The sequence below is a fragment of the Pithys albifrons genome, chromosome 13 (assembly GCF_047495875.1).
Source record: "Pithys albifrons albifrons isolate INPA30051 chromosome 13, PitAlb_v1, whole genome shotgun sequence".
Lineage (NCBI taxonomy): Eukaryota > Metazoa > Chordata > Aves > Passeriformes > Thamnophilidae > Pithys > Pithys albifrons.
In genome coordinates, this window is record NC_092470.1 from 10,847,092 (window position 1) to 10,860,535 (window position 13,444).

At 38.8% G+C, this 13,444-nt stretch overlaps 1 protein-coding gene and 1 long non-coding RNA gene across 4 annotated transcripts in view; one reads left to right on the plus strand and one right to left on the minus strand.

Moving 5' to 3' along the window:
• SLC12A1 (solute carrier family 12 member 1) overlaps window positions 1-13,444 on the plus strand; it is a 47,223-nt gene that overhangs the window by 30,806 nt on the left and 2,973 nt on the right. For all 3 annotated transcript variants that reach the window (XM_071568895.1, XM_071568896.1, XM_071568894.1), the window contains exons 19-25: window positions 1,811-1,917; window positions 2,659-2,741; window positions 5,581-5,724; window positions 7,647-7,778; window positions 8,011-8,122; window positions 10,461-10,547; window positions 12,644-12,779. In XM_071568895.1, coding sequence (XP_071424996.1) covers window positions 1,811-1,917; window positions 2,659-2,741; window positions 5,581-5,724; window positions 7,647-7,778; window positions 8,011-8,122; window positions 10,461-10,547; window positions 12,644-12,779 — 801 coding nt within the window. The remainder of the gene's footprint in view (window positions 1-1,810; window positions 1,918-2,658; window positions 2,742-5,580; window positions 5,725-7,646; window positions 7,779-8,010; window positions 8,123-10,460; window positions 10,548-12,643; window positions 12,780-13,444) is intronic.
• The window catches only part of LOC139678227 (uncharacterized), a 31,240-nt gene continuing 24,261 nt past the window's right edge, over window positions 6,466-13,444 (minus strand). Inside the window, exon 4 of the long non-coding RNA XR_011698990.1 lies at window positions 6,466-6,553. This is a non-coding gene — a long non-coding RNA (uncharacterized lncRNA). The remainder of the gene's footprint in view (window positions 6,554-13,444) is intronic.

Sequence of the window (13,444 nt, forward strand, 5' to 3'; positions counted from 1 at the left end):
CACACAGAAATGTTACATCAAAGCATCCCTTTATGTGAAGCATTACTGTTTACTTGTTAAGAAGCCGTACGTATGGATGGATAATGTTATAGACAGAAGGGGCATTCTGGGGGCAGAATGCAGAGGGGGCATAATAAAATGTATATTATATTATATTTCATAAAGATCTAGTTATGGGCTATGCAATTATGAGACGAGGCAGACTGATTCTCTCCTAAATGAACAAGACACTTATGAAAAAAGAGGCATCTGCAGGGCAACATATGAATGTCTTTGCAGCTGACACTTGATACACTCCAAATCAATTCTATTGTTTGGTATTACGGAGCACATTAAATATATGAGAATGTTTTTGCATTAAATGAAAACTGAAATGTGTAATATACATTTTCAGCAAACAGCAAGAAGGCTATTTAAATAAAAGACTGCAGTATTTTTCTATTACTGTAAGAATACAGCAAATAATTTCCAAAAGTCCATTTAAAATGGCCTTAATGAAGGGACAGAGACACTGTTTTCATATTTCACATCTCCCTCTTCACATATATGAATATTTAAACATACAGTTACTGAGGGAAAATGTAGAGAAAATTCACATCTTTTGCACAAAATATACTGCTGAAAAGACATAAGTGGAAACTGAGACAGTAGGGAACCAGCTAAAATACTCTGGGTAGCAGCCTACCAGGGCTCTTTGTACACTTGCTGAATGGACAGTACAATTGAGCAAGATGAAATACTATTAATAAGGGTCCCTTTGTTCTATCAAGGCCTCACAAAGACACTTCATCTTGGGTTTATACATTGTCTCAGTAGGAGATCCTTCTGATGTTTTTGAGAACTTACAGTCTGATGATCTCTTCCTTTCCATTACTACTGTTGCCAAAGTCAACTACTGGACCACAAATAATTCCCTTCCAGCAAAGAGAAGGAAAACCGTATCATCACTATTGTGTACTAAGGTCATGTGCAACAATTATTCATTTCCATGTAAACACTCAAGATATATCAGTGCTATTCAAAAACTCACCAGGATTCCAACAGTTGTTACCTATTTTCTGTTTGCTAGTAATAAAAATTGGCAAGTGTAACAGCTTGGTATTTTCTGTGTCTTCTCCTGAAGATTTCCAATACATTGAGTATTTAGATTTCTATAAAAATTAAGTCAGCTGAATATAGATCTGACTACCCTTACTTGTCCAGGTTTTAGCATGCAGAACCAGTTTTGGAGGCAATCTAATGTCTTAACAAATCATTACTTCTTCTTGTTTATAAACCATAATTTTATCTATAAAGCATGCTCACCTGATTTTGGATAATTGGATATGAATACAGGAAACAGAACAGCAACAGTTTCCAAATTCAAGGAAAAAATATATCTTTAGGAGGCTATGCCTGCTCTGTGTCTCTGAGGTGTTTTAAGGGACTTCAGACTCAGTTCATCTATTGAGTGTTCCAAAGCTGATAAAAGCTTTATGCTATTATATTAGAATGAGCATACAAACAGTTCTTGAACTCGCTCTTGATTCCAAGTTATTGAACCATTTTAATGAGAGCATGTCAGAAAAATGCAAATGAATGCTAATTTAGCAAAACTACATTTCTGTCATCTAAAATCATTTATAGTTGGAATGATTTAAAGCTAATCTTTCTACTTTCTGCATGAGTATGAGCATGAAGGACATTTATGAAATGCAATCTAGTTGTAAGTGTCTCCAGAACATTACTTCAGTTATCTTTTGCCATTACTTTTCATTTACAGTAAAAGCATGTGTGTGTACCTTTCTAAGCAGTGTTTTAATATTGTTAGGCCTCGGGCTTGGGTAGAATGAAACCAAATACCTTGGTGATTGGATTTAAGAAGGACTGGAGAAGTGCACCTGCCACACAAGTTGAAAACTACGTGGGTGTTATACAGTAAGTCTGCTCAGCACCTCCCTTTTCACTCCCCTTAGACTAGACAAATACAGCATTTCCATACAGAAATGTGTAGAATCAGTGTAAGAAAATACCCACAAATCTGGGCTTACACGTCTGAGCTCTGTAACAGACGTTACTACCCATTAAAAAAGGCTCCTTGTCTTCCCACACCAAGTAGAATCTGCTTTCAAACATCTGCACTGTTGGAGCTGATGTGGCTTGACAGTGCTAAAGGAGCTGCACCCCTGTCAGCAGTGCTTTTGCAGAACTGTATTTTCCCATTTTTAGTGGGCGGGAGCTCAGAGAAAAACAACCATCATGTACATACTTAGGGAATAAGACAACATCATGGAATTCTTATTTTAAGCCTAGGAGACAGAGGAAGAGTCTTGCTTCAAATCTCATGTGTGCCTAAGGCTCAGCAGCTCTGTGGGTTGGGATTTCCCTGGGAAACACTCGTTTAAAAACAGGCTTCTCATAGATTTTTGCTCAAAACTCACCCAAAGCAATACACAGAGCAGCAAACCCCACCTCAGCTTTGTTATTTCCTCAGATTTTCTAAATGAGAGAATATAATTTATAGTATTTAACCTAATTTTGGGCAATTGCTTCTGCAATTTTACCTAGCCTGTTCTCCATGTGAACACTAACACTTTCACCGATCTTCTCAGAGTAGCTTTCCTCACTGATGTGCATGATACAAATGCATATTTATTCTTCTTTTCTTTTCCCTTCCAGTGATGCCTTTGATTTTGAGCTCGGTGTGATTATTGTCAGAATTAGCCAAGGATTTGATATATCTCAGGTTCTTCAGGTTCAAGGTAAGACTCAACAGCTGAATATTTGCACTGGTTACATGCACAGCAGAAAAGCACTCTTAAGAGTCACCATCTGGTTTCTAGAATAGTTCCTACACTCAACTTCTACAGGTCCTCCTTGCTTCTGCAGTTTAAATCCTGCCCAAAATCCTTGCTGATCACTGACAGTGACAGAAGGGGTTCAAGCTTCACACATTAAGGGGCTCTGTGCTCCAGAGAATTCAACTCCCAAAGCAGTTCCAGCATAGGCACAGAATAAAGCAGCAAAAGCATGCTGTGCCACAGCAACCTGACACTGCTGCATGTTTCCTTCCTGGTCTTCATACATCATCTTCTGTCTGTCTACCTGAGATCTCTGGGACTGGCAGGAACCAGGAAGCTGCACTTTTGGTACTACCTCTGTGGAACTCTGGGGCCCAGAAAGTTCCCACCCATGGAAAAATCTGGAATCCACAGGAAACATCAATTCTATTTCATCTGTGTTCATTCTTCCTTAGGTTAGCAGTACATATCTCAGGGGAAAGGCAAAACCACATCACAACCTCACCTTGAGTCCTGGGTGCAGTTTTGGGCACCACTGTATTAAAAAGACATTAAGCTGTTAGAGGGCATCCAAAGGAGAGCCACAAGGATGGTGAAGGGTCTGGAGGGGAAGCCTTATGATAAGCAGCTGAAAGCACTTGCCTTGTTCAGCTGGAGGAGATTGAGGGGAGACTTATTGCAGTCTTCAACATCGCCATGAGGGGAATTGGAGGGGCAGGCACCAACCTCTTCTCTCTTGTGACCAGTGACAGAACTTGAGGGAACAGCCTGAAGTGGAGTCAGAGAAGGTTTAGGTTGGATATCAGGAAAAAAATTTTCACCCAGAGCATGGTTGGGCACTGGAACAGGCTCCTCAGGGAAGTGGTCACATCACCAAGCTTGTCTGAGTTTAAGAAGTGTTTGGACAATGCTCTCAGGCACATGCTGTGATTCTTGGGATGTCCTGGCAGGGCCAGGAGTTGGACTCAGCGATCCTAATCTGTCCCTTCCAACCCAGCATGTTCTGTCATTCTCTGAACCATTGGGGATCCATGCCATCTGCGTGGAAAAGGTAGAGGGCAACAGAGCAAACAGCCAGCTGCACCTAAACGAAGGGCTTCCAAAAACCACATACAATGGTGGTCTTCGTTTTTCCTTTCTCCCTTTAGGACACAGAGGTCTTACTGGCTCCTTAGGTGTTCTGAGGAGGGAAAGCTCCATATAACACCACGCCCCCCCACCCCCCTCAGAACAATTCTCAAGGTTTTCAGTATAATTTCCCCCACGTCTCCTAAGTGTAGGCACTGGCTCAGACACACCGGGGCTGAGCTGGGCATCCCTCCCGGCGCGCTGGCGGATCGCAGTTCTCGGTTCTCTGCTGCCGCCCGCCGCCCGCTCCGCGCACACATCGCCCGGGGCCACGGCTAATTACAGCCCCAATTAACACCTCGTTAAAGAGCTTGGAGTCTAGGATGAGGTAACCCTCACAGGCAAGTCACCTCGCAGAATTAAAAGGCGCCAGAGACTGCTGTAATAAACAAGAGTGGGTGAGCCCTCTCTCTGCAGGCTGGCAGCTCGATGTACACGGAGAGCCACGGGGACTGCCGAAAAATTCCAAACTAACCAAGCGTTTTTTCGCCCCCTGATGATACCTGAGAGAGATCTGCCTGTCTCTGTCCTTGATGCAAGTCAGAAACTGATTGCTCAAAACATAGTCATTGGAACACCTGTGAAAATACAGTAAATACCAACTCTGCATTCTTACAAACTAGCGAATGTTCTTCAAGTGTTAAGACAAGAGGTCGGGAAGAATTAGGATGGGTGTGGGGAGGAAAATCCTTAAATACAAAGAAACGTTTTTAAGTACGTATAAAGTCTCTGTAGTGGAAAATAAAGATCATTGCATTCTATTATAACTGCTACAGCATTCTGTTCAATGGAGAAACTAAAATTTTAGTTTTGAGTAACCATTAAGTTTGTGACTTATCACCGTGTCTAGGAATCAGACGCACAATGACTGTCATGTACTATGAAGTAAAAGGAAGTATATTCTTTCTGCTGGCAAGTGAGAGTGCCAACAGAGCTAATACCATCTGCTTACTGAGGGTTTATTGTTTAACACAATGTCTTAAGTGAACTTTACATGAACCTTACTTAAATTACACTTAGTTCATCTATTACTCAAATAGAAGTTTTCCTTATGAAAAAGATTTTCTTCAGGCAAATGCCTGGATCATATTAATTAGTTCCTCACCATAATATATTCCACAATAACATGTGGTACCTTATTCTCAGCAAGTTTAATACTGGTAAGATGACATTGTTCTTTTATATTACTAAATTGACAGGATTGGTTAGCTAAATCTTCCCATCTTTGCAGAAAAGGCTTAAAAAATTTAAAATATTTCAGCATAGAAACTGATGGCATATTCAGGATCCTTACATATTTTTGAGAATCTCAAAGTCCAAACCATGTGACTTTGTTCTTAGAAAAGGGACCCACAGGCTAGAACTCAATTTTACAAAATGGCTCATTTTACAAAACAGCTTTCTTAACGTGTTTTCAAATTCTTGGCTAACAAAACCAACCAAATATCCACAAACATAACTTAATAAATAATGTCTCATGTAACTATAAAATGTCCTAATACTGAATTTGATCTGGAAGAGAAAACCTGTGAGCAGCTGACTAGCAGTGTAGTTAGGGCTTCCACAGGTGAATTCATCTTCCTCCTTCCTATTAGTTGAAAAAAAAAACAAACCCAAGATAAAAAAAGGAGAGTGATGTGTTACCAATTCCCTTACTTTTTCCAATATACAGAGGAATTAGAGAAGCTGGAGCAGGAGAGATTGGCACTGGAAGCCACCATTAAAGAAAATGAATTTGAAGAAGGAAAAAGAGGCATCTGTGGATTCTTCAAAAAAGCCAGCACACTCAATATCTCAAAACATGAAACAAAAAAGGGTAAGTTCCAAAATGACAACTCCTTCCTGATCCTTCAATCCTACTTTCACAGATATATAAAGTGGACATTACTCCAAGCCAAAAGCTCCTGAGCCACACAGAAGCCTCTGGAGCAGGACCTCCCCTGTGCAAACCTGTCGTGGTGGCCTCAGCCCTGTAATGCAGCACAGAGTGACATTCTCTGCTCACAGGAAACACCACCTTGTACTTCACAACCCATTTTCCCCCTCATTTGCTAGATAAAACTTCTCAGCTTATGTTCAATTCTATTTGTCAAAAATAGAATAGGGTTATTAAAGTTCAAAGAATACAGAACAAGTTGGGGTTGGGTTTTGGTGTTTTCTTTTAATAGGATGTTTTCAGTTTTTAAACAGAGGCCTTTTTTCTTCTTTAAATAAAACAGAAACATATGCACAATATTCAGGGAGCAAGAAATCTTATTTTACTTAACACACATGCACACACAGTACACAGCTGAAAAACAGGTAAAAATAGCACAACTGCTCTATATTCTAGGCAGAATTTCATAAAAATGTACAAGTGAAGGTGGTAAAAGTACTGAAAGTACATGCACAGCATGCTGTCAAATAACTAATTAACACATAAATGTGTAGGTGATGAAATCAAAATTACATTTCAGATATAGTAAAATGACACAGAAATACTGACAGGATTTAAGGTCTCATTTCACAACTGTGAGGCTGTAATGGTAATGACCCACCTGAAGCCATGCTTGTAAGCAGACATGTATTTTCAGAATTTTCACCTGCAGAGACTATTACATCTGGCTGTGTATGCAACTCCCACAGGTATCAGGAAGATCTACAGACTGAAAACAAAAAATGTCATTATTCTTTAGTTGGCAGATTTCAGTTCATTTTGCAGCCTTCAGTAAAATATATTTTTATAACAATTCCAATAGGAGTGTGTATCCCTGTTTCAACTACTGTTTTTGATTTAGCTGATAAAGGCATAGAGGAAATACATACTGCCCACTTTGACTCTCTGTATGAGATAGATCATGTTAATAAATATCCCTGCCTCTCTGGTTTGCTTTTATATTCATACTCCCCAGAGTTGTTGCGTCTTCCAGCAGGGATGCTAGAACTGCTTTAGAATTGTCCTGTACACACTCCAGAAACACTGGAAAACCAAACAAAGCATTTCAAAACCTAGCAGATCAGAGTAAAACCTCTACAGAAGCCTTTCTGCTCCATTTAAAATACTGCTCTGACATTGTCTCTTTGAAATCATTGAAAGAGAAGCAATAATAAAGCCACAGGCTTCAAAAGTTGGAACGAGACAAGATATTGTTAGTACATAGTCAACACTACAACCTTTGAAGCCAGCCAAGTAAACAGCAAGGACCAAAATTTATTTTCATTAACAAGGACCATCCCAGCACAGGGAAGCAGATATATATAGACACAGAGAGAGATACATATACATATATATGTCTGTGTGTTTCCTGCCTTCCAGCCTCACCTGTGCTCTCGCTGTCCTGTCAGCTCATTCCATCCACTGTCGCTGTGCCTTTTAGGGAGCTCCGTATTTTACAAGGCAGCTGAGCTTGTAAATGATGCAAAGTGGCACATTAACTTCTAAAATCTATCAGATATTTCCCAATTGCTTTTTAAGGCCCCAGTGAATTTTACATTAAGTAAAAAGAGACAGAGAACAGTCAGATAACCCTTTTCAAGATATTATAGTGACAAGGTATCACACAAGCTTTGGGTACTGAGAGTATTGGCACATTAAAACTCCATAGCATTCACTCTCTAATTTTTTTTCAGATATAAAGTATAGAAATTATGTCAGAAACAGTTCATTTTCCAGAAGCTTTCTCTCCACTTGGCTCCCTAAAGCTACTCGTTGCCTCACTTGTCAGATATCCTTCCCCATTTTTTCCTTTCTCATTGCAGAGAGCAGCATTAACACCATGCAGTCAATGCATGTGGGTGAATTCAATCAGAAGCTGCTGGAAGCCAGCACTCAGTTTAAAAAGAAGCAAGGAAAAGGTACAATTGACATTTGGTGGCTGTTCGATGATGGAGGTAAGGAATTTGAGTAAGAACCACAGGGAGAGAGATTTCTGTATTACCAAGTATAGAAGCAGACTTAGGAACTTGCATAAAACTGTTTTCTTTTAAGATCACATAGTCAATTCTATGTCTGGATTAAATGTTTTAAAATTAATTTATGTCCAATGATGCTGAAGTGAAGGATGGAATCTTTACTACACAATCCACTAATCAGATCTTCCTGCAATTTTCCATGTTCTTCCAGGTCTAACAATCCTAATTCCTTACATTCTAACTATCAGGAAGAAGTGGAAAGATTGTAAATTAAGGATCTTCACTGGAGGAAAAGTCAATAGGATTGAAGAAGAAAAACTAGGGTAAATATAATTTTATTTATCTCACTGTTTAAAGAGTTTGAACTGATGCTGAATATACTGCATATAGATCAGGAAGCTGGGAACTTTCCAGCAGAACTGGTTTGTTGTGCTGTGGGCAGCATGAAAATAAAAAGATGTACTTGATAGAAAGTTGTTGAGCTTATAGCATAGCCCTCAAGGCTCTACAAATGGTGATTACTGAAGGAAACTCACATCCAGCACTTTTTCCCATTAATAGCTCATATTCCCTTCCCTAGGAAGAGCAGTCTGCACTTCATAATGAGAATATAATTACTTTTATGGGACTTAACATGAGATTGTCCAGTTAACAGCAAGTGAAATTGCACATGAAGCTCTGATATGCAAATACCATAGACAGATAGCTCACATAAACGTGATTAACTGTGGTAAAATGTAAAGAAGCTAAAGAGCAAGTGAATCAACTTTAAGACCAAGTTGATTTTACTCAGCTTTAAAAAACAAGTCTAGATTTCATAATCATCATTTACCTTCAACCAAATGAAAAGTAATAATATAATCTTTCTTTAATTATCACTGGACCAAAGCACTTTACACAGTGGAGGCACAGCCATTTCACCACTGGTGGAAGCAGCTCAATTTGGGGTGAAAGTCACTAACTGCTTAACAAAGAGCAGTAGCACCACATGGAGAGGTAGAAACACATCCAACCAAAACTCCTGCAGAAAACAAGTGAGCTGGATGCCAGGACAAGAGTTAGAATTTAGCCAGCATCACTAGAAAAGACACAGATGCCACAGGACATTCCCTTAAACTCTTGCTTTCACTTCCCATAAAACAATCTTTAGTCCACTGTGCTTCTGTCAGTTGTAAGGATTACCCTAAAGTTAATGTACTTCCATAGAAGAGATTCACAACTGTTTATATAAACTATTCTTATAATTGAGTAAAAAAACCCCTTAGAGCTGCTCAAGGACCTGCTGGGAGTGCTCTCTGCTCCCTGACCAGGGTCTGCCCAAGCCTGGCTGTTCAGGACTGCAGCTGGACTCCTGAACCTGGGCAAATCCCCAGATTTTGTTGAGAGGAAGTAGGAAGTTTTGACATCCAAGGGGATTTGTCAAAACGTGACAGATTTCACAGAGGCAGTTGTGACACCCATATACACTGTGTGTCCTACAGAAACCAGAGTGAACAGCGTGGTCAGAACAGCTGGCAATGAGCCACATTGTCCCCAAGAAAATAATGTGTCTGTATTGCTACCTAAACACTTCCCTAGCTTTTTCTCCAAAGCATGTTCTACACACCATGCACAGAAGCCTTCAAAGAGACAAACCTGGGCTGGGTGACTATTCCATTCCCCAGGTAGATCTCGCATAACATCATCCAACTTCAATTGCAGCCATTGTATTTCCAGTTCAGAAGTTAAATTTAACTGGATGTTTACTCCCATGTAATTCCCCAAATATTAAAACCTTTCCACAAAAGTTGAGAATTTGCTCTTTTTCATATTCAAAACAAGGATTGCCCCAATGGACATCAAGGTGCATATAAGCAGTATGTTCGCATATATATATAAACAATGAGTAAACTCTCAGGTCATAAACAAATATGTATTTCTACTATGGTTTGCTCCTAGGAACTCTCTGACCTTTTCAAATTCCAAAGCTTGCATAAAAAAAAAAAAAGAAGGGGAAGGAGGGGTGGGAAGAACCACAAGATCCCAACCGTGCTTCAAGCAAAGGCAAAACTGACCTAAGTAAACCTCTCTAACCTCAGCACAAACACAAAAAGCTATAAACTATTCCTTCTGCCAACTGTGGCAGAAAAGTAAAGTATTTTATCAAAATGTGTAAAGACAGCATGTAAGTACATCAATATAAATTTATAAATTAAAAAGATTCCTTATGTATTGCACATCAACCTTCTGGAACAAATTTTCACCAACACATACACTACCACTGCTGTAACTACTCCATGCAGAGAATTCTGATGATAACAGAATAACAGAAGCCTTCTGTGAGTATTGGGAGATTCTGTCCTACTGCATTTTGAATACTTTTCCTTTATGACTCAAGCCTAGAATGAAGTACAATTTTTTCCCCAAAACATAAACACCCTGTCTGCTATTAATTTCCACTTTTTGTGATTTTCATCCATGATCAGTTAAATAAATTATACTACTGCACTCACATTAATCCAGTTCTGTGACTGGATATTGAAACACTAAAACCATATAAAGTAATTTGTCATAGAGTTAAAGATAAGATATCAAATGCAGTTGTCTAATTCATTTATGAGTGTTCTTTGATACAAGGCACTCAGAAGTACAGTGATAAAACATTCTCTCTTTTGTTTTCAGGATGGCTTCACTCCTAAGCAAATTCAGAATAAAATTTGCTGATATTAATATCATTTGTGATATCAATATAAAGCCCAACAAAGAGAGGTAAGAAACATGAACAAAATCCATTATTTAGCAGTCGGTCTTTATCTGGAGCTTGTTTCTTTTGTGTTGAGCATTAAAAACAAAAAACAAACACCACGATGAACAACACTGTCCATTTATTGCAGTAATTTTCTAAGTACCAAGAGCAGGAAAAAGAAAAGGACGTTTTAACAATCACAATTTAAAGAGTCCAAATCATAGGCAGCCTGTTTCATGTTGTAATTATAAGAATTTTAATAAAGACTAATTAGACACCATACTTACAAGCCACTAAATTTAACAGACATTTTATGATGGCTTTGCATATCTATTTTGCTTGCAACAGAATTCAGTCACAGTTCTGTAAACTGACCATATCTTTCAACTCAGGCTTCTGGGTTTTACAATGAATTCATAACATTTTTCTGGCCAAACATAAGCATACTTCGTCTTTCCCATGAGGACAACATCATAATACTTCCTATCACCCAAATATAATGAATGCTCAGTGTTTTTAAAAATTAACTTATCTACAGAATTAATGCTCCTGGCAGAGGTAAAACAGTGCTCAAGGAGCTCCACCTCCAACTGTGTTAGCTAAAAAAAACCCAAACCCTGAAGTCCTTGATTTCTAAAACTTATCTCCACAGAAATCACCTATTTATTCTGCTGATGTAGACAAAGGCATATAGCAGGTTGCTCATGAAGTAACTGAATCCTAAACTCAATTCACAGTATTGCTCTTGGTATTAAAGATCCATGAAAACGTGCTCACCTTGCTATGCTCTCTTCCATCCCATCCCTTACTCCACTCAAAGCCCTTCCCCTGAATTCAAATGCAATCCCAGGTTAGTCTCTTAATCTTTCTGTGTCCTGTTTCTACACACACATGACTTTGCAAAAACAGTATTAGCTCACCAGTGTTTCTCTGGTGCATTGGAGATTTTGACTTAAGAAATACAAATAAAGAATATAAAGATTTTATTACTATATACCTAAAGTCACCTTTTAGTGCTCTCTTGATCTCTCAAATAATATTTTTAATTATATAAAGAACTGTGCAGAATACTTATCTTTTTTTCCCTCCAGTACAATGCAATGATTTTACATAAATAAAAGCCACTAAGGGGAACTCATATCTGGCACTAACATAAAAAACACACACATTTGCTGCATCAGCACTATCTGAACAGAACAAGTGAATATTGTGCCAGACACTTGCTACACCACTGTGTCTCTCTTGCAGCTGACATCCCACTTATTTCATTAATAATTAGAGGATTATCACTATTTTACATACTGAAATAGACAAACTCTGACAACTCAGCAACAGCAACACTAAATGCTGCATGTCACACCTTTAACCCATCTATTGACTTCCTGGCCATAAAGCCCAGCCCTTGCCCAGTCTCCTGTTTCACTGCACAGTGAGGTCTGTCAGCACAAAGTGCTCACAGAAATACACTTACATTCACACAGAAGAAACTCTCTGAGGTCTCTGTGGGATGATAAAAATGTTTGAAAGTGGGACAAGCGAGGAAGTACAGGAGGATGACAAGCTTCTCTAGATGATGACAGTCAAAACGCTTCAAGAAACAAAATTAAATTTACAAAGAAAATTTGTGGGAAAGTTGGGAAATCTGAGCCTCCATATAGTAAAAAACCTACCCTTCAGCCCCTTGCTATAGGAAATTTATATCACCTGTTCATCCATTTCATTAAAACTATCAGTAGTACTACATCAATCAGGTTATTGCTAGTGCTAAAACAATAATAAAAGCTTATATTTATGAGGAGACCCATATTCATTGTTAATATTAGTAAGTAATATACTGCAGTTTGGAGTCACTGTAGAATTCTTTTCAGTGTTTTTGCTAGAACCAGGAAAATGCAGAAAATTGTCTGCCTAATGCAGTGTTTAATTATCCTCAAATAACCCAAACATATGAAGTGGCACAGATATAACTTGGGGCACAATGTAACAAAGAATAGCTAAAGATTTTGCATGTTTTTCAGCTGCAATTATTATCAGTGAGGCCTGTCATACACAGTGACTGTGAAATAAGTTAGTGAGTTCATACCCTGCAGCAAGGCCTCCTTTGTAATTCCTGTTTCAGCTGGAAATTCTTTGAAGAGATGATTGAACCCTATCGTCTCCATGAAAGCTGCAAAGATATAACAACTGCAGAGAAATTAAAGCGAGAGACTCCATGGAAAATTACAGATGCAGAGCTGGAAGCATTCAAGGAGAAGGTAAAGCCTTGCCTACTTTTTTACAGATGTACCTTTTCTTCCACTCCAGATGGTTGAAGTGATTAGTAAGAAAATGTGAAATACCAGATATGGAATTAGAAACATGGCATGTACAAACCTGTACTTGATATTTACAAATTGGATTTATATTGTAAACACTGCAGAGGTGTGTTATGGTTGCATTATTCAGCACTCTAAGACCTTGGCAGCTTTACACAGTATTTTCCAGGCTGATGAGAAGCTCTGCCCACATCAGAGCCAGCCAGATGGAAAGCCACTCTGAACCAGAAGCCACATAGCACTGCACTGGGCCTGAGCTAATCAGATCTGCTGAAAGCTTTATTAAATGGCTCCACTGTTTTAGAGCTTGAACCTCTTAAAGACTGCAGTTCCAAACATTCACTACTTTGGGAAATTTGGGACTGAATTCAGACACTACAACTAACTAGAAATTGCTCCAAAGATAAGATTTTATATGAATTCTTACCTCAATGGCAGCGTGCAGATGAAACCTGCAGGAACTTTCCTGCAGTTCAGAGACACTCTAAGGCTGATGTTGGCTGATCCGCTGGGTAAATTAAAGTCCAGGCTGCTCTTTAATTTTATTGGAAACTACCTTTTTAGCAATGAATCACCAGGCTTCATCAAGCCAGTACCAAAAGGAT